The sequence below is a fragment of the Rhinoderma darwinii genome, chromosome 9 (genome assembly GCF_050947455.1).
Source record: "Rhinoderma darwinii isolate aRhiDar2 chromosome 9, aRhiDar2.hap1, whole genome shotgun sequence".
NCBI lineage: Eukaryota > Metazoa > Chordata > Amphibia > Anura > Rhinodermatidae > Rhinoderma > Rhinoderma darwinii.
In genome coordinates this window covers 74,048,155-74,070,308 of record NC_134695.1, presented here as the reverse complement: position 1 = coordinate 74,070,308, position 22,154 = coordinate 74,048,155, and the positions used below count along the sequence as shown (strand labels likewise).

Genomic DNA, 22,154 nt, shown 5'->3' with positions numbered 1-22,154 from the left:
GCTGATTACAATCTATTCTCTATTATCAGACATGTCAGGCTGAGGGAGAGGATGACTGTAGGACAGGTAAATACAATCTATTGTTCTCTGTTATCAGACATGTTAGGCTGGGGGAGGATGACTGTAGGACAGGTGAATACAATCTATTGTGCTCTATTATCAGACATGTCAGGCTGGGGAGGATGACTGTAGGACAGGTGATTACAATCTATTCTCTATTATCAGACATGTCAGGCTGAGGGAGGTGACTGTAGGACAGGTGAATACAATCTATTGTTCTCTATCAGACATGTCAGGGTGGGGGGAGGATGACTGTAGGACAGCTGATTACAATCTATTCTCTATTATCAGACATGTCAGGCTGAGGGAGTTGACTGTAGAGATCTTTAACAGGGTGACTGATGACTTTAAGGGCTTATTCAGAAGGACAGGATATACGTCCGTGCAACGCGCGTGATTTTCACGCGCGTCGCAAGGACCTATATTAGTCTATGGGGCCGTGCAGACATGTGCGTGATTTTTACTCAGCGTTGGTCCGCTGCGTAAAAGTCACGACATGTCCGTTCTTTGGGCGTTTTTCGCGAAAACCACGCATGTCACACGGAAGCACTTCCGTGCGAACTGCGTGATTTGCGCAACAGCTGTGAAAATGATGAATGAAAACAGAAAAGCACCACGTGCTTTTCTGTTTACAAACATCCAAATGGAGTGTCATAATGATAACGGCTGCGCGAAAACCACGCAGCCGCGCATCATATGATGCTGCCTCACGGAGCTGTCAAGTGCCTTTTGCGCAGGAAAAAGCAGCATTTTTTGCGTGCGTAAAAGGCACACGCTCGTCTGAATCCAGCCTTAGGCCTCTCGGATGCGGGATATTATATACCATGTGGAGCGCTCTGAGCTTATAGACGTTGTATTATTGGGGTAACTCCTGGATGTTATTGCTACATTGTTGCACTGTGCACGACATCTTATCTGTTTCATTTACATCCGATCATCATTATTCTTTGTGTGAGGTGTTTTTCTATATTTTTACAGGTTGTATTATCGGCCACCCGGGTTCCTTTCTTCTTATTTCATGTGTATTGGCAGTGGGTGTGCGGCGCCCCCTCCTCTTACCTTCGTCATTGGTTCTGCGGCCATTGCTCTTATGCCTCAATCACTTTATTTCCTTCTTTCCGCTCTGATTTTTAGATTTGCTGGTTGTATAATAATTAACACAGAACAAACTCAAATCCAAATGATGGATTCTCAGGGACCAAAATTATTTATTTAAACGGCCAGTCCAGTCTTCTATAAAAGAAGCGGAATTACTCAATTCCTAACCATTTTTCAGATCCCTGCTTCAGGTCAGTGAATGAAAACAAGCAGAGATCTTGAAAAAGAAACAAAATAGATTAGAAAGTTCCGCATTATAAATTACTCCATTAAATGATTCAGTTGTTTCTGATTTAACGAGGTCATCTACACAGGTAAGAGATGCGGCTGACAACCACTAGTGCTCATAGGGGGTGTCAATCGGCTTTCCATAGCCCCTGAATGACATATACATTGGCAGTGCTGTTTCCTCACTTTTCACATTTCTTGTGTGTGTCAGTCTTTACTGTAGTTCTTGCATTCTTCCATGAACCAGGAAGTTACACCCTGGTCTGTGTGTACAGAATCACACAGACGAGCTCGGTGTCATGTATCCCACCATTGTCGTGTGGCTCTAATCTTCGCATTAATCTTTTGTAGCTCATTTTCTAATGAATGTTCTTTCACGCACAAGTATGAAATATAACACTATAAGCTGCATTGATTTTCGTGGAGATTGTATGATAATTGCGCAACAGGAGAAACCGTGTGAAACCTCAGATGTAGTGGGAAGAGAAAGCAGAGACGTCTGCTAAAATCTGCAGAATACACACAATACTGATTACACACGATCTTCTGCTATAACAATGTTATAATGTCCAGTCAGTGTCCTGTACGAATAGTGAATGCAGCTCTGGAGTATAATACAGGATATAACTCGGGATCAGTACAGGATAAGTAATGTAATGTATGTACACAGTGACTCCACCAGCAGAATAGTGAGTGCAGCTCTGGAGTATAATACAGGATGTAACTCCGGATCAGTACAGGATAAGTAATGTAATGTATGTACACAGTGACTCCACCAGCAGAATAGTGAGTGCAGCTCTGGAGTATAATACAGGATGTAACTCAGGATCAGCACAGGATAAGTAATGTAATGTATGTACACAGTGACTCCACCAGCAGAATAGTGAGTGCAGCTCTGGAGTATAATACGGGATGTAACTCAGGATCAGTACAGGATAAGTAATGTAATGTATGTACACAGTGACTCCACCAGCAGAATAGTGAGTACAGCTCTGGAGTATAATACAGGATATAACTCAGGATCAGTACAGGATAAGTAATATAATGTATGTACACAGTGACTCCACCAGCAGAATAGTGAGTACAGCTCTGGAGCATAATACAGGATGTAACTCAGGATCAGTACAGGATAAGTAATGTAATGTATGTACACAGTGACTCCACCAGCAGAATAGTGAGTGCGGCTCTGGAGTATAATACAGGATATAACTCAGGATCAGTACAGGATAAGTAATGTAATGTATGTACACAGTGACTCCACCAGCAGAATAGTGAGTGCAGCTCTGGAGTATAATACAGGATATAACTCAGGATCAGTACAGGATAAGTAATGTATGTACACAGTGACTCCACCAGCAGAATAGTGAGTGCAGCTCTGGAGTATAATACAGGATGTAACTCAGGATCAGTATAGGATAAGTAATGTCATGTATGTACACAGTGACTCCACCAGCAGAATAGTGAGTGCAGCTCTGGAGTATAATACAGGATATAACTCAGGATCAGTACAGGATAAGTAATGTAATGTATGTACACAGTGACCCCACCAGCAGAATAGTGAGTGCAGCTCTGGAGTATAATACAGGATGTAACTCAGGATCAGTACAGGATAAGTAATGTAATGTATGTACACTGTGACTCCACCAGCAGAATAGTGAGTGCAGCTCTGGAGTATAATACAGGATGTAACTCCGGATCAGTACAGGATAAGTTATGTAATGTATGTACACAGTGACTCCACCAGCAGAATAGTGAGTGCAGCTCTGGAGTATAATACAGGATGTAACTCAGGATCAGTAGAGGATAAGTAATGTATGTACACAGTGACTCCACCAGCAGAATAGTGAGTGCAGCTCTGGAGTATAATACAGGATGTAACTCAGGATCAGTATAGGATAAGTAATGTCATGTATGTACACAGTGACTCCACCAGCAGAATAGTGAGTGCAGCTCTGGAGTATAATACAGGATGTAACTCCGGATCAGTACAGGATAAGTAATATAATGCATATACACAGTGACTGAATATTTTTATTCAGATTCATTCTTTATGTAAATGTATAATGTTGGCCATCAATCCATCGACTATTACTCTACTTTCCCAGAATTAAATAGAACTAAGAAACAGCGGAATAGAATATATGAGAACAGGACGACTCATTGACTTCTATTTAGCAGAGGTTTTGTTTCTTGATATGTTGTTACTATTATGTCTTTAGTTGCATATTATTTTGCATAGTGCGCTCTCCTCTGAGCTCTCGCCTGTCTCTTCTTCAGGTCCTCTCTCACAATCTCTGCACATTACTGCATGTCCCGCATGATCCGGTGGCTCTGGAGGAACATTTCAGAGATGATGATGAAGGTCCCGTGTCCAACCAGGGCTACATGCCGTACCTGAATAAATTCATCCTGGATAAGGTGAGCTCAGTTCTCCACAAAGGGAGCAAATATTTTCCTATCATGTCACTTGTAGTCGTCATGTGGAATCCTAGATCCTGCACCCCATGTTGGCCAAAGACATGACAAGAATTTAATGCCTGATTCTATTATGTTAAAGGGGTTTTCTAATTTTATGTAAATAAAGCTTAATCGTTGCATAATAAATATTTCTGCTTAAACCCCATCCTGATCATATGCTGCGAACACAGATGCAGGGCTTGTTACATTGTATCAAAGTTCTTTCTTACAGTGTGTGTCTGCTGAATATGATCATGACAGTTTGTTTTTTTTACAATGTTCCCATTCACTGGCAATAAGCAGAGATCTTGGAATTGGTGACACATTGAAACACAATGTCTATTAGAAAGTTGCTGAACTTTTCAATATGCAGTGATTAAGCTTCATTACATACATTTAAAAAAAAAAACTTTAAGTTGCGCCCTCCGTCTTCCACGTATTGTCAGGTTTACAGAGGGGGTTTAGTCATTTTACATGTAATGAGGGATTATGAATTCTCAGTCACACAGGATTTTTTTGTGCGCGGCCCCTGCTGTTCCTCACTCTTTTATCCCTAAAAAATAGTTCTGAGGACTCCATTTAATGAAGCGTTACACGGTCACCTATTAATACAGTGTCCTGAACGGTGCTCTAGGGCCAGCGCTGCTCTGTAGGGTGGGTCGTCTCTATTACCTGATAGGACATATAGAATGTGGACAGCCCTTTTAAACTCTAGCACCTAAAACTTGATCAGTTGTTAGGAAGGATTATCTTGTTCCTCTGTGACATATAATATGAGCTTTATCCTGAGCTCTGTTGCAAGGATCATCGAAGGGCGAACGATGGCGGCGATAACAGGACGTGGCGCAGGCAACAATTAGAGGGAGATCAGTGACTGTACGCGGGAATAGTGACAAAACCCCACAAATGTGTACTTGTTATCTGGACTAAACATCAATTATAATTGTTATCTTTCTTACTATAAAACGTTACCTTTACTATCTAGATACAATGTAACAAAGTATCCAACAGTAACACAGTCATAAAAGATAAGACTCTGCTGTCAGGGGAGTTAATACAGAAGAATATCCCCATAAAACTAACATGGGGGCCAGGGCCAGTGCCTTGATTGGTTCACCAACACTAACCTGTGCTCCCCTTGAGGTCATTCTTTGCTGACAAACCACTGACCAACACCCCATACATACTGGGCTGAGGGCAGAGGCAGTGGGTGCAGAAGAGGGGCATGAATTGTTGCAGGAATGCCAATTCACAGTGGATATGGCCTGAGGAAGACGCTGGTACAGCGTTGAAACGCGTAGCCACCATTGTTAGTTTAAAATATATCTATTTATTACAATTTTGCTTGCTATTTCCCGTACTTTCTATCAGCCACGAAGCAGCGCCTTATAAGATCCTTCCTTTTCTATTTACTCAATTATCTTGTCAAGCGGTGACCGTATGGTTAACCGGTTTGGTTCTTGGCAGCAGCACCTGTGGATTACCCTTGTGACCTTCTCAATATTGTTCCTACACAATATCTAGGTGAGCATGTTATGTGACTACCCTTAGCTTGCCTAACCTGATTGACCTGCACTATGTGGCGCCGTGATTTTTGTTCTTATTTGCAATTCACAGTGTGGAATCCTTGGAAAACTCTTAAAGGAATATACAAATGTTTGTAAGCAGACGTTAATATAACAAATAATATAATTAAAATCTACTTCTACTTGGAAACCATCAGTAGGAAGGCTAACTGCTGCTGATGGATCTCATTATTTGTTTTTTATTTAATTAATGTGATCATTAATACCATGTGGATATCTCATACTCAGGCCTCATGCACACTTCAGTTTTTTCCTTCAGGGTGCTATCCGTTTTTGTCACTGATAGCACCCTGAACCCATTCATTGCAATGGCCCCATCACACTTCCGTTATTTAAACGGATCCGTTGTTCCGTTCCGTGCAAAGTAGAGCATGTCCTACTTTGCTCAGTGATTCAGTGACCGTGTGGCCCATAGAAGTCAATGGGTCAGTGAAAAAAACGGATGGCACACTGAAGGCTTCCGTGTGCTGTCCGTTTTTGACTGATCCGTTGCCATAGCAACGGCTGGGTGGGACAAAGTTCACAGACTCACAGTCTACAGTAGCCAGTCAGTTCTGAAGATGGATGTGGAAAGAATGATAGCATTGGTGCAGGACCACCCAGAACTGTGGGATACGCGGGCAGAATGCTACCACGACCGTTCTAAAAAGGATGCCGCGTGGGAGGAGCTTGCCAAGGAGCTTTTGACACGCAGATGGCAGAAGGGAACTAGTGCCCAGCGTCACAAAATAAGTAAGTAAATGCACACATTGCACTGCTTGTTTTCTGAGCATGCTTTTCTTTTGTTCCATTGTATGTAATTCTCAGTAGGTAAACTTTACACTTTTCGCATTGACCTGCTGTCTTATAACATGTGCTTTGCAATCCCAAAATTCTGACCGGTATAGACTTTGCGCAGTTTCAAGTGTGTCGGAGGGTAGCGTAGACCTTGCACAGTTGTATTCTGTATTATTTCTAGTAGAGATGAGTGAACTTATGAAAAGTTCGGTTCGGCTAGTTCGCCGAATTTCACGAAAAAGTTCGATTCGGACCGAACTAGTTCTGACCGAACCTGTAATTTCCGTGCGCCGAGCATGGTACTGTCCAGGGTGCTAACTCTTTCAGCAACCTTGACAGTACCATGCTCGGCGCGCGGAAAATAAAATTTTAATGTAATAAAAAAAAAAAAAAATATACGTTCATACTTACAGTCCTCCTGTCCGGCCTCCAGCGATGACGTTTCATCCATGTCACCGCTCGCTGCAGCCAATCACAGGCTGTAGTGGCGGTCACGCTCGTCACGTGACCGCCTCTGCAGCCAATCACAGGCTGCCGCGGCCTCTGCAGCCAATCACACGCTCCTCTCCTGAAATACTCTGTGCTGCCTTAAACTCTGTGGACAGGTCAGGATCCTGTTTCTTTTAAATGCTGCACTGTAGCGCAGCCTTATATCGTGGATCCAGCGGGTTCCCCAGCAGCATTTAAAAGAAACAGGATCCTGACCTGTCCACAGAGTTTAAGGCAGCACAGAGTATTTCAGGAGATGAGCACGGCCGGACACGGGCAGCCGGTCGTTTTTCCGAGCCGTGCTCCCATTATAAAGTATAGGAGCACGGCCCGTAAAATAAAAAAATAGAACATGTTCTAGCTTTTTAACGGCCCGGGCACCTTCCCGTGAGAAAACGGGAAGGTACCCGTGGCTAACAGAAGTCTATGGGCCCGCTATTTCGGGTCGTAATTACGACCCGTAAATCCAAAGTAAGCCAAGCAGAGTAATCTCAAACTGTTCTCTATGCTCTGAAAGCTAAGAAAACCGCACCAAAAACTTCTTGTAACCTTTCTATGGGTGTTTCCTGGGACATGTGACAGGTTCAAGTGAAGTTCACATCCGTTTTTTAAACGGAAACACGGAACGGAAACGGAGTGCACACGGAAACAAAAACGGACACACGGATCCATCAAAAACGGCCGCTAAAACGGTGATGGAAGTGTGCATGAGGCCTAATTAACACAGGTCTGATTAACATATGAACATCTAAGGGTATGTTCACACGGGCCGGACACGCTGCGTAAAAGTACGCAACGTTGTGCCTCCTAGAACACGCAGGGAATTCCGCTTTAAAAACTGCACCAAAATCTGGTGCAGATTTTCGGGTGGAATCTCTGCTTTGAAAACAGTGCCGTGCAGCCCGGCCTCCTGGGATGATTATACAGCCTGTGATTGGCGGCAGCAGTCACACGGGATGAATCGCCATCCCAGGAGGCCGGCCTGGACGGAGAACAGAGGAACGCGTTCCTATGACAATGCCCGAGGATAAGTATTTTTTCTGATTTACAATTTTTGCGGCGGAATTGCAGCTTTTCCACGTCAAGAATAACAGCATTTACTATTTGTTGCAGGTTTTACCTCCCCATTGAATTCAATGGGGAAATCCCAGAACAAAAGAGCAGTGATTGCAGATTAAAAAAAAAATCGCACCGCAGATGAATTTATGAGCGGTTTCTCGGCCGCTTTACTACTGTAATACGCTGCAGATTTTCCCCAATAAAATATATATATGTGTTTACAGTGTGTGTGTGTGAACATACCCTAAAGATTGCATTGGGTCATCATGTCATGGGTTAATAAGCGAGGGGGATTATGGTGCTAATAAATCAATCAGACCCACTGCGAATTCTTAGCGGGACACAATATTGCACTGAAACGACTAAAAAGCCACATCCTAAAAATGCTAAATCCGTCAACAGCTGCTTGTTGATGGTTTCCTTGAATCAGCAGGTGTTTTCCCCCTACATTGTTATTAACATGCAGGGAGAGAAGAAATTCCTCATTGTGGGCATATGGGCATGATTTCTAGGTCAACGACTTACTTGAGAGGAACATTTTCTGCCCAAACACGTCGAACCCTCTCGCCAAATAAGGGCCAGCCGTTACGGCACGGCGCCTCCTCTCCGTTACAACGCACCTTATTCTTTGGCCACTTTCCAACGAAAACATTTTTTAGAACAAAAACAGTGCTCTCAGGCGGCAGATCTCAGCAGACCCGATCTTCTCAGGAATTTCTGCTGATTTACACATAGAGGAAGTGAGAAACGGAGGCTTCAATTTTATAATGACTGTAATCACTGTTTATACAGGGAGAGAGACTCGCTCGTGCCGCACGACACCTAGAATATAGTCTACTGGTTAAAGAGGAGAAACAAGGAGCGCACATCCACGATATTAATCAATCAACATGAGGTTCTTAGTTAACATTTTGATCAAATTGTATAAGCCACTTGGCACTTCATGGCGACCTCCGATAAGTGGGTCCCTACTGTATTGGTTGCAGCACCGCACGGCGGCGCCCCCCACCATAATACCGCACTCACAGTATATTTATAGAGTCTTTCCACTTTTTGCAATTTCTGGTACCAGCGCTCAGTACTTTTAACCCAGAAGATTTTAATTAAGGAGTGACCTCATAAGTGATTCTGCTCTTGTGCTCTCAGTTGGCCACTGGGGACACATCTAAGGCCGGGCTCACACGAGCGTGTTTGGTCTGTAAGTCGGCAGTATTTCCCGGACCGAACACACTTCAGGGAGCCGGACTCCTAGCGTCTTAGTTATCTGTATCATGTTTTCTGTACGGGACCGTTTTCACGCAGCGAGGCAGGGACGACTGGAGTTATACATAAATATGACGGTAGGAGCCCGGCTCCCTGCAGTGCGTTCGGTCCGGTAAATACTGCCGACATGCGGTCCGTATATCACAGACCGAACACGCACGTGTGAATCTGGCCTAAAGGTGAGTTCATTCCATCTGTTCACTCGTTGTGCTGCCCTGTGGTGGTGTCTGTTGCTGTGGTGCTGCACTTGTGGGGGTACGTGGCCCAGAGCCAAGGTTAGCTTGGCCTGGCAGCAGAGGTGCTTCTGCGCCTGTGTGCTCCCTCTGCGGGTACGGTATTGTGGTGGCGGGCACCGCCATGTGGTGCTGCAACTAGTACAGTAGGGACCCACTTATTGGAGGTCGCCGTGAAGTGCCAAGTGGCTTATACAATTTGATCAAAATGTTAACTAAGAATCTCATGTTCATTGATTAATATTGTGGATGTGCGCTCCTTGTTTCTTCTCTTCAACCCGTATATTCCTAGAATATTGTACTTTTGACATCTGTCTGGATTAAGCTGTGGAGTGCAGGGGGGACAAGGGGGCGGCGCAGGGGGAGACAAGGGGGCGGCGCAGGGGGAGACAAGGGGGCGGCGCAGGGGGAGACAAGGGGGCGGCGCAGGGGGAGACAAGGGGGCGGCGCAGGGGGAGACAAGGGGGCGGCGCAGGGGGAGACAAGGGGGCGGCGGAGGGGGAGACAAGGGGGCGGCGGAGGGGGAGACAAGGGGGCGGCGCAGGGGGAGACAAGGGGGCGGCGCAGGGGGAGACAAGGAGTCGGCGCAGGGGGAGACAAGGAGTCGGCGTAGGAGAGACAAGGAGTCGGCGCAGGGGGAGACAAGGAGTCGGCGTAGGAGAGACAAGGGGGCGGCGCAGGGGGAGACAAGGAGTCGGCGCAGGAGAGACAATGGCTTGTGTCCTGTGTATCAGTTTTCAGTCCTTCGTCTTTAAGTTTTGACTTTTATGATTGTTCTGCGTTCTTTCTGCAAATCTTTTTATTATGACAGGTAGTTTAACCCTTGCACCATCGTACAGGTCCATGTGTATAAGGCCTAAGTGATATAGTTGTCTATTATAGGCTGCAGTCTCAAATCTGCGCCTACATATCAGGACCTCTACCTTTTGAGCCTGCCCCTCCCCCACAGGGAGGCCACTAGATTCCACAGCAAGTGTCCAGAGACAGATGTAGCCACGGCCCGGCCGAGCAGGAGATACGCCCCCGCCCCTGTAGATATAGGTAGGAAATTGTGTATCCCAAAACCAGAGCATTTTCCTCCATTAAATAATTTTGATAATTTGGGGAAGAGGGCAACGTGAGGCAGCACAAACTGAAAATACAGCTGCCCAAAAATCTGCTATGAAACCAAGATCCCTGCTTCCTGTCAGTGAAAAAAAGCTTTGTTGCTTATTATCAAAGACTGAAAACTTGTCCTAACCCAGTCCTGCTCACATAACTGCAGTTTGTTACAATGTATCAGTGCAGAGTCCAGGGCAGGACAAAGATTTGTGCTGCTGTGTTTATCTCACAGAGGATTTCCTACACTGATACATTGCATCAAACCCTCAGCTGTGTGGGCAGGACTATGTCGGGGTGGATTTTCAGCCCTTTAGCAGCTGATGAAGACTGGTCAAGCCCTTTAGTTATCAGTACGTCCGGCCTCTGGCGCACATATCACATTATCTGCAGGTTGGCGCTTGTGTGAAACGTTGGTAATTATGTAAAACGGCTCTGTAATATTATTGCTTCATAATGAATAGGAAATGACTGCAATATATTCGAGAATTGTATGAACATTCTGCACTTCTATTATACGTGGAAGCCGTCTGATAGTAGTGGAGTGAAGCCTCTGACAATGTTTTAGGACAGCCTGTGTTACTGAAAGGCCGGCCGCAAACAGCAGACCTGCAGATAGTCATTTACATTCTCCATAATCCTAAATGATTATTATTGGACCCTGTTGTAGAATCTCTCCTCAGACTCGGGATCACCCAGGTAAAGGCTTTATTGTGAACGGGAACAACAAAACCAAGTATACATGAGCACGAGTCGTTCAAGGACCTGCGGTGGTCCGAGATTCTGATACACAGAACACAATGGGAAAATGCAACAATTGGTGGAGCTTTTCCCTGGATTCTTCTCCATCACATGTAGACGCACATTTCTATAAAAAGTCCCGGGTCTAAAAAACTGAACCTCATTGTTCTCTATCAACTCTGACCACGTGGTGAATATTATCAAATGTTTAAAGTCTCAAGGCTGAGAGAAGATCGGGCAATAGGCAGACGGGAGACGGAACGAAGAAGAGCAAGAGTATAAAGAAGTATTCTGTAGCAAGACTTATACCATATACTCTACGCTAATATGAACCCATTTCTATACATACTACAAGCTATGCAGATGCCGTATGTTTTTTACATTTCTTTTCAACCCCCTGCTGCTTGTTGTTCGGGGATCAAATATGATGAAATGTTTATATTAGGGGAATTAATGTCTATGTAATTCCTTAAAGGGGTTGTACACTGTGGACAATCTCTATTTCTTAGAGAAATTGATCTTAGGCTGCTGAGACCCTCAGCGATCATCTGTAATCTGTGGAGGACTCTGGAAACACGTGTTTAATTTCCCTGCAGCGCCTCCACGGGAGAAATAAAGCATTACACAGTTGCCATTGAAATCAAAGGGCTGTCTGTGTAATGCTTGGATGTGCAGGAGTGAGAGACCCACCTAATGGATGAGGAACCTGACCGGGGGACCCCCTCTATTTACTGTGTCTTCTACACCATACAACCCCTTTGTAGTATAAAGGAACTTTTACACCGGCTGATAATTGGCCGGTGCAGCGAGCGCCGATCAATGAGTCCTCATTGATTGGCGCTCGATTGCTCCTGTCACACGGAGCTATGGATGGGGACAAGCGGTCGTTACTCTGATCCCTCGTCCCCATACATTATCATCATGTCGGCAGCGCGTCTCCCTGATTACACAACCAGAATATTTTACTTTTTTAAAACGATACGACCGGCAGGTGAACGAGCAACAAGCGTTCTATGAGCTAATTATCTGCCCAATAATCGCCCAGTGTAAAACCCCCCTTAAGTGTAGGGGCAGCAGAGGTCCTCACAAAGGTTCTTATCCAATCACTGTCCATTTTACAAATATAACGACTAAATAATTAAACAGACTGAGATTTTACAATAAACATAATGGGGTTCACCTCGTAGACTTAGGGCATCCCAGATGGGCACTGGCCTTTGGTGTTGTCGAGGTCTCTGCCTGACTATATAGGTGCCGGGACAGTATGGCGGCTGTAGATATCGGCGCACTCAGAGCAACAAAAAAAAGCAAAGACCAGAATGTAAACAAGAATCCAGAATATCACTGCAAAATCCAGCTTGTTGTTCACCCAATGCCATACAGAAAATAAACTACATTTCATTTGCACACCAGAGCTGCACTCACTACTCTACTGATGGAGTCACTGTGTATTCGCAGTCAGTGACTCTACCAGCAGAATAGTAAGTGCAGTTCTGGAGTATAATACAGGATGTAACTCAGGATCAGTACAGGATAAGTAATGTAATGTATGTACACAGTGACCACCAGCAGAATAGTGAGCGCAGCTCTGGAGTATAATACAGGATGTAACTCAGGATCAGTACAGGATAAGTAATGTAATGTATGTACACAGTGACTCCACCAGCAGAATAGTGAGTGCAGCTCTGGAGTATAATACAGGATATAACTCCAGATCAGTACAGGATAAGTAATGTAATGTATGTACACAGTGACTACTAGCAGAATAGTGAGTGCAGCTCTGGAGTATAATACAGGATGTAACTCAGGATCAGTACAGGATAAGTAATGTAATGTATGTACACAGTGACTCCACCAGCAGAATAGTGAGTGCAGCTCTGGAGTATAATACAGGATGTAACTCAGGATCAGTACAGGATAAGTAATGTAATGTATGTACACAGTGACCACCAGCAGAATAGTGAGCGCAGCTCTGGAGTATAATACAGGATGTAACTCAGGATCAGTACAGGATAAGTAATGTAATGTATGTACACAGTGACTCCGCCAGCAGAATAGTGAGTGCAGCTCTGGAGTATAATACAGGATGTAACTCCGGATCAGTACAGGATAAGTAATGTAATGTATGTACACCGTGACTCCACCAGCAGAATAGTGACTGCAGCTCTGGAGTATAATACAGGATGTAACTCAGGATCAGTACAGGATAAGTAATGTATGTACACAGTGACTCCACCAGCAGAATAGTGAGTGCAGCTCTGGAGTATAATACAGGATATAACTCAGGATCAGTACAGGATAAGTAATGTCATGTATGTACACAGTGACTCCACCAGCAGAATAGTGAGTGCAGCTCTGGAGTATAATACAGGATGTAACTCAGGATCAGTACAGGATAAGTAATGTAATGTATCTACACAGTGACTCCGCCAGCAGAATAGTGAGTGCTGCTCTGCAGTATAATACAGGATATAACTCAGGATAAGTACAGGATAAGTAATGTAATGTATGTACACAGTGTCTTCACCAGCAGAATAGTGAGTACAGCTCTGGAGTATAATACAGGATGTAACTCAGGATCAGTACAGGATAAGTAATGTAATGTATGTACACAGTGACTCCACCAGCAGAATAGTGAGTACAGCTCTGGAGTATAATACAGGATGTAACTCAGGATCAGTACAGGATATGTAATGTATGTACACAGTGACTCCTCCAGCAGAATAGTGAGTGTAGCTCTGGCGTATAATACAGGATATAACTCAGGATCAGTACAGGATAAGTAATGTAATGTATGTACACAGTGACTCCACCAGCAGAATAGTGAGTGTAGCTCTGGCGTATAATACAGGATATAACTCAGGATCAGTACAGGATAAGTAATGTAATGTATGTACACAGTGACTCCACCAGCAGAATAGTGAGTGCAGCTCTGCAGTATAATACTGGATATAACTCAGGATCAGTACAGGATAAGTAATGTATGTACACAGTGACTCCACCAGCAGAATAGTGAGTGCAGCTCTGAAGTATAATACTGGATATAACTCAGGATCAGTACAGGATAAGTAATGTATGTACACAGTGACTCCACCAGCAGAATAGTGAGTGCAGCTCTGCAGTATAATACTGGATATAACTCAGGATCAGTACAGGATAAGTAATGTATTTACAAAATGACTCCATTTGTAATGTAGATTATAACAGTGAAATGGTGTTCAGAGGTGAACTGGCTCCTTAAGTTACGTCCTTGTTCCCCTCCATGGATTTGCTGCTATGCCACTTTCATTTAGATAGTAACATAAAATGTGAAGTGATATAATGGAACGAGTCATTGTTGGAGCGCTGCGTATGTGAAATAATATATATAAGAAAACCCGAGCACCCTTGTAGAAAAGATTGACGTAGAAGGGATTTTTTTCAATATGTTTTCTTTTATTTATACATTTCAAGTTAGTTGAATTCTTTTTTGTCAGGCGATTTTTAAAGAACGTTTTGGCCAATCCTAGGCCTCTCAGCTCTCACCCCGGGGTGTAGATAGAAAAATATCCACACGAAACTCATACTGCAGAAGTGGCGCAAGTCGTCTGTTCTGACTTTCATGTTACGTTCATTATTCCGGTTGATTGCGTTCACTGGTACTGATTAGGGCGTCATGATATAGGAGGCAGCTAGGGGGCAGGATTCTGTTCCCTCTCTTGAATAGAACAGGTCAGGGTGGTGCCAACTAACCAGATTGAAGAATGGGCGTCTTATTACAATTTGTAACCAGAGTAAAATATTGGCACAAAAGATGACAGCGCCCTTATAATCGCACTGTAGAATCCTTTTGGTTGTCAAAGCATGCTGGGAGTTGTAGTTTCACCACAGGTTGCAGACCACTGGTCTAATACATAATGGAAATGATGAGCGCTATAGTCCCTGAGCAAGTTTTGGTTGGTTCCTGAGTTTTGACTCCCCGTCTTTCCATTTCCATATTGTGGGGACATATAAATGCTATATGGACTTTAAACCCCTATAAGGTTTGTGTGAGGATCCCAGTCACATGATAATAGCTATGCGTCTGGCCGGATTACCCTCCTTTATTTCCAGTGAGTCACTGCAGAGGTTGGGAGTCCACGAAGCTTCCTTGTTATAATGTCCCCCTCCCCCATATTAAAAATATTCCCAGTAAATCTATGACCTTGAGTCGCCTCCTTCTGACAAGCCGTGTAACATCCCCCATTGCTGTATAATTGGCAGATTTTCGTGCAAAAACAGGCTGGCCCCCTCGGTAGGAGTTATAATGGCAGCCGGAATAGCAGGAGATGATACCCCAAAGAGTAGTATACCTTAATGCACAGCTATGATCTGTGACTCCAGCGTAGCTGCATTGTCTGCTGGAGTCCGAGGTAGTCTGAAATCCATCTCAGCTCAGGCTGCTGCTTTTTCCTCCCTCCATGCTTTACAGTGCAGCTCTGCTTGTTCAGGTTGGCTGCTGTGTATGATCATGTTGAGAGCCCCAGGCTGTAAACCACGGATGTTGTGTCTTAAATCTTTAGTCCACAGGAGGGTCCGCAATATTTTGGAATTAATCTGTTTTGAGAGCCGTCAATAATTTCACTTGCGATGTTCTCTCCGCTGTGACCTCGCAGACATTTATTTTGGCTGCTTTATTTTTGGGGATTGTGTTGTGTCTCAGAATATTTATAGAAGTTGCTCCGTGTAACCATGCACCTCTATTATTATAAACCATAACCCTCAGCAAAACTAGCCGCGCCCGCAGGAGAGTTATCATGGGGGATGTAGAAATATTTTGGCCCCATAGATTGCCACCCTATAAGCTGAACACCTTACTAACACATGGCAGCATGGCCATCTGTGGGTGAGACCTATAGCACTGTTCATACTGAGCTGCCTGCTTCATGAACATGGTATCTGTTAGTAGCCCAAGAGTTGGCATCTGGGATGAGTTTAGCTTTGGGTATAAACGCAGAAGAATTATTATGTGACTCAAAAGCCATACATGATATTTAGTAATGATATTTTTGCAAAGACGTTGGTGTCCCTTTTCTAGATTTATATTGTGATATATTGTAAAATGGGCTGTTCAGATTCTGAGTTATATCCTATGGTGTTCTCTAGTTACATCCAGAGCTGTATTCAAATTTCTTCTTAACTTTAAAAATAGAAATGTGTTCATTTACACTTTGTTGTCAGATATGCAACTAAACAGCAACCTCGACTATGCAACTGTTATCTGAGCCCCCGCAATGCATTGTAATAGCAGAACTTTGTGTTTAGCTTTGTAAGTGAACAGAGAGGAAAAGTTATCGCAACTCAAATTCAGTACAAGATAAGTAAAGCAAAATGTTTTTAAAGTTGCTGAAAATTGGAGAAAGATTTGTAAAATGTTTGTATTGATTTGGAGGTTCATCGCCTTGTTCACATCCAGAGCTGCCTCCTAAAATGTTGCTGGTGGTCTTGGACTGCAATTCATTGTACAGTAACTCAGGTGAAATAGCAGATCTGCTCCAACTGTGACTGTCACCTGAGCTCCGGCAACAGGAAACGAGCAGAATTGAGTTTATCTTTGGATGTGAACATAGAAGAAAAAATAGAAAATCAGTAAAGTTACATTTTTGCAGTAACCCAACATTTTCTGCAGATTTATACCCTGATATGCGGCGTGTCGGTGCCGTTTTGTGGGGTCAGACCCCCCTCTGTCTATGATCAACATCATTTTTTGTATTTTTGGTCGCAGTCTCAACATTTCTGGTTGCTGTAACGACGGGCGTCCAGATTACCATGACAAAAACATGGAGATGTTGTGAACATTCCCTGGCCGGTTCTGAGCGCCCCTCTTTTATAAGGGGGGGGGGGGGGGGGACTCGGCCAAGATTTTGCAGATTGTTCTTGCTTTTCACAGATGCAAATGAATTATTGATCTTGCAGAAAAGGAAATGAGCCGAGTGAACAGGGGGCTCATTGTTAGCGGGGGGCTGGCCCTGAGCCCAGATGAACAACCTCATCTTATAACGTGCATCTCCCAGGGATGAATAAAGGGTCCCTCACAGTCCGGCTCCCTCCACCTCAATAGGAAAATGTCACGTCTTATACACTGGACACTTAACCCTTCACCAAATGTTGTTGTCAATGAAACCTTTTATAGTTTTTGCCAATTAGAAAAGGTGGACACATCGACTAAAATGTCCCTGATCTCAGCAATAAGTGCGGAGAATAATAAGAACGCAGCTCGTTTAAGTATAGCAGAATATTAACATAACTCTATGGGAGCTGTATGTATCTGTATGTAATGAGCGCCCCTTAGTGGTGGCTGCAGGCAGCAGAATGTTATCATGTAACTCTATGGGAGCTGTATGTATCTGTATGTAATGAGCGCCCCTTAGTGGTGGCTGCAGGTAGCAGAATGTTATCATGTAACTCTATGGGAGCTGTATTTATCTGTATGTAGTGAGCTCCCCCTAGTGGTGTATGCAGGCAGCAGAATGTTATCATGTAACTCTATGGGAGCTGTATAATCTGTACGTAGTGAGCTCCCCCTAGTGGTGGCTGCAGGCAGCAGAATGTTATCATGTAACTCTATGGGAGCTGTATAATCTGTATGTAGTGAGCTCCCCCTAGTGGTGTATGCAGGCAGCAGAATGTTATTATGTAACTCTATGGGAGCTGTATAATCTGTATGTAGTAAGCTCCCCCTAGTGGTGGCTGCAGGCAGCAGAATGTTATTATGTAACTCTATGGGAGCTGTATATATCTGTATGTAGTGAGCTCCCCCTAGTGGTAACTGCAGTCAGTAGAATGATATTATGTAACTCTATGGGGGCTGTATATATCTGTATGTAGTGAGCTCCCCCTAGTGGTGGCTGCAGGCAGAAGAATGTTATTATGTAACTCTATGGGAGCTGTATATATCTGTTTGTACTGAGCTCCCCTTAGTATATAACTATGGGAGCTGTATATTTCTGTATGTAGTGAGCGCCCTCTAGTGGTGGCTACATGCAGCACAATGTTATCATATAGCTTTATGGGAGCTGCATATTTCTGTACGTAGTGAGCGCCCTCTGGTGGTGGCTGCAGGCAGCAGAATGTTATCATGTAACTCTATGAGAGCTGTATATATCTGTATGTAGTGCCTGGTATCTATTCAATATTACAATCAATGTAATATATAAATCTCATAATTTGGGAGTGTAAACAATGGTAAATATGTAACATTTCACGTCACTTGAGCTTGTTATATACATATTTTTTAGGTACAAGGAGACTTTGACAAGGTGGAGTTCTATAGGATGTGCTGGACTCTCTGCGCTAAGAAACACCTGGTGAGAAGTCCCCTGTGCATCAGTGAGGACAGCGCCTTCAAGATGTGGACTATATTCAACTTCCTGTCAGATGACAAGTATCCGCTCAGCATCGTCCCGGAGGAGGTAAGTGACGCCTCGTTACCCCTAGTTTTCATTTATGGAAATCCGAATTTGACTCCACCCTTTACAGACTATTTGCTGATATCGAATGCGCAGGAATGCATTGCCTGAACGTCCTAGATTTCGAGGATGTCACATTAACTCTAACCCAGCAAGAAAAATCGTAAAATGTGCAAAATTTTCCTTTCAATTTTACGTTTTTTAAATTTCTTTGATATTAGAATTATTATTATTGGATTTATCTAAGAAAGATATTTTAAAAATTCCAAAAAAGACCCAAGTATAAGAAATTCAGAATCTTGAGCTATAACTTCTCCACCCCTGGCGGCCGCTGGGCTCCTCCAGGCTTCTCGCTAGGTTTCCGTATTTCTATATTTAGGGTTTGTTTGTTGTTTGTTCACCTTTATAACTCCGTTTTACGCTCCATCTGTAAACATTTGGTGAGCAAATGACTTCTACATTTTATGACATTGGTTTATGGCTTTATTCTTGGATAGAGCTGCTCCACCTGCGGGAACCTGACCGCTTCACTGGAGTGATATAATATTTTTTACTGATGGATTTAAAGGACTCAAATTTGATAACATTTCACAGGTTAAATACACATATTACACAGAATAACTTTGAGGATCCTTTCCTTATCTTGGTCTGTTCCTAAGGTCATATGCGAAGGTCGTATGCTCTAGTTACATTCAGAGCTGCATTCACAATTCTGTTGGTGTCCAGTTACTAGAGTGCAGTGCATTGTGGAAGCTCACAAGCCAATTACTAGGGGCTTGGCATAAAGGGAAAAAAACTTGGTGCTACGCACGCCGCATCGGTTGTCCCTCTTTGTGACAAATGAACGTTGGTAGGTATGCTGTTGTATTGCTTTATCGTATATAATAAACATTTCTTATACATTGTTGCTTCTTTACATTGTCTGGAGTCTGTGATAGTCTGAAATGATCCACTTCCCTGTGCTTTTCACAGCAGCTCTGATTCATTAGGACTCGGCTATGACCAGTGACTCCAGCTTCGCTGCATTGTCTACTGGAGTCTGGGGTAGTCTGAAGTCCATTTCACTAAGGACCTGCATTGCAGGCAGAAACAAGGTCGTCTCTAAACAGGTTTATGGCTTGTGATGTATTGTCCGGCTGTTATAAGGGACAGTATATCCCCTATACATATCACACACCTGACAGGTACAAGAAGGATTATGAAGCTCAGATGGAGGAAGCACCACAGTAACTGCTGACACTGAATTCCCGTGATGTTTTATTACTTTTTCAGCTACTTCGAAAATCTGAAATTTGAATATTTCTGAAAAGTAAAATACAGGAAGATTTTACATGTAGGTTTGCCTTTGGTGAAGCTGCTCAAAGTCTATGTCCACATTTACGTTCATCATTCTGCACAGAGTTTCCATCAAGGTACTTTTGACGGCAAGTAAAGGGGTTGTACAAGATTAGAAAAACATGGCTGCTCTCTTCCAGAAACAGCGCCACACCTGTCCATAGGTTGTGTCTGGTATTGCAGCTCCAATACTTCAGAAAGGAAACAACCTCATTGACACTTTGGACCTGATTTTATGGGGTTGACCTGCCTTATGGTAACGTGGATACAGGCCTATAGTAAAATGTGGGGAGGGCTAAACCCCTATTCTGCTTTGGTATTGCAGCTCCATTGAAGTGAATGAGGACGGGCTGCTATACCACACACAACCTATGGACAGATGTGGTGCTGTTTTTGGAAACATGTTTTCCTAGTCCTGTACAAAATATAGCGGGGGGGGGGGGGGGGATCACTAGGACCAGCTTTACTAGCTCAGCATTTTGATTTTCTTGGAGTAAAATAGTGAGAGTTTGGTGACATTTCCTGTAGCAGGTATGGCGCCATCAATAACACGCATGTCCTGTGTGCCGCAGCATTAAAATGGGAGGCAAAACGTCCGCTAATATGAGACTGACCGTCAGTGTCATATATAATCTGCTTTAGGTGAAGTCCACGTCACCTATAGAATAAAGTAGAGTTTATCTATAACCTGACAACCCTCAAAAACGTCCTCATTGCACTTCTCAGACCAACCTGGACCTGAACTCTGGACGTGCTTTGTCTTGGTAGCAGCAAGAAGAGAAAAACGGAGGCATCAATCTATGAACCTTGTACCTGAATAAATCAAATACAAGTAACCAACGGAAAGGCAAATTTTATCTCTTTTATCTAAGGGCTTATTTAGACGAAGGTGTAATACGTCCGTGCAACGCGCATGATTTCTGTTCAGATAGTATATAGTGATATGGAGCGTGCTGGTATAACCTGGGTATCTCCTGTGTATAATTATATATGTACAGCCGGTATAAGTTATACATCTTCCTGTGTATAGTGATATGGAGCATGCTGGTATAACCTGGGTATCTTCTGTATATAATTATATATGTACAGCTGGTATAAGTTATACATCTTCTTGTATATAGTGATATGGGGCATGCTGGTATAACCTGGGTATCTCCTGTATATAATTATATATGTACAGCTGGTATAAGTTATACATCTTCTTGTATATAGTGATATGGAGCATGCTGGTATAACCTGGGTATCTTCTGTATATAATTATATATGTACAGCTGGTATAAGTTATACATATTCTTGTATATAGTGATATGGAGCATGCTGGTATAACCTGGGTATCTTCTGTATATAATTATATATGTACAGCTGGTATAAGTTATACATCTTCTTGTATATAGTGATATGGGGCATGCTGGTATAACCTGGGTATCTCCTGTATATAATTATATATGTACAGCTGGTATAAGTTATACATCTTCTTGTATATAGTGATATGGAGCATGCTGGTATAACCTGGGGATCTTCTGTATATAATTATATATGTACAGCTGGTATAAGTTATACATCTTCTTGTATATAGTGATATGGAGCGTGCTGGTATAACCTGGGTATCTTCTGTATATAATTATATATGTACAGCTGGTATAAGTTATACATATTCTTGTATATAGTGATATGGAGCGTGCTGGTATAACCTGGGTATCTTCTGTATATAATTATATATGTACAGCTGGTATAAGTTATACATCTTCTTGTATATAGTGATATGGAGCATGCTGGTATAACCTGGGTATCTTCTGTATATAATTATATATGTACAGCTGGTATAAGTTATACATCTTCTTGTATATAGTGATATGGAGCATGCTGGTATAACCTGGGTATCTTCTGTATATAATTATATATGTACAGCTGGTATAAGTTATACATCTTCTTGTATATAGTGATATGGAGCATGCTGGTATAACCTGGGTATCTTCTGTATATAATTATATATGTACAGCTGGTATAAGTTATACATCTTCTTGTATATAGTGATATGGAGCATGCTGGTATAACCTGGGTATCTTCTGTATATAATTATATATGTACAGCTGGTATAAGTTATACATCTTCTTGTATATAGTGATATGGAGCATGCTGGTATAACCCGGGTATCTTCTGTATATAATTATATATGTACAGCTGGTATAAGTTATACATCTTCTTGTATATAGTGATATGGAGCATGCTGGTATAGCCTGGGTATCTTCTGTATATAATTATATATGTACAGCTGGTATAAGTTATACATCTTCTTGTATATA

At 43.0% G+C, this 22,154-nt stretch overlaps 1 protein-coding gene across 1 annotated transcript in view; it reads left to right on the top strand.

Annotated features, from left to right (window-relative positions):
- SWAP70 (switching B cell complex subunit SWAP70) overlaps positions 1-22,154 on the top strand; it is a 53,355-nt gene that overhangs the window by 16,841 nt on the left and 14,360 nt on the right. The window contains exons 2-3 of the mRNA XM_075838164.1: positions 3,664-3,804; positions 18,346-18,519. Coding sequence (XP_075694279.1) covers positions 3,664-3,804; positions 18,346-18,519 — 315 coding nt within the window. The remainder of the gene's footprint in view (positions 1-3,663; positions 3,805-18,345; positions 18,520-22,154) is intronic.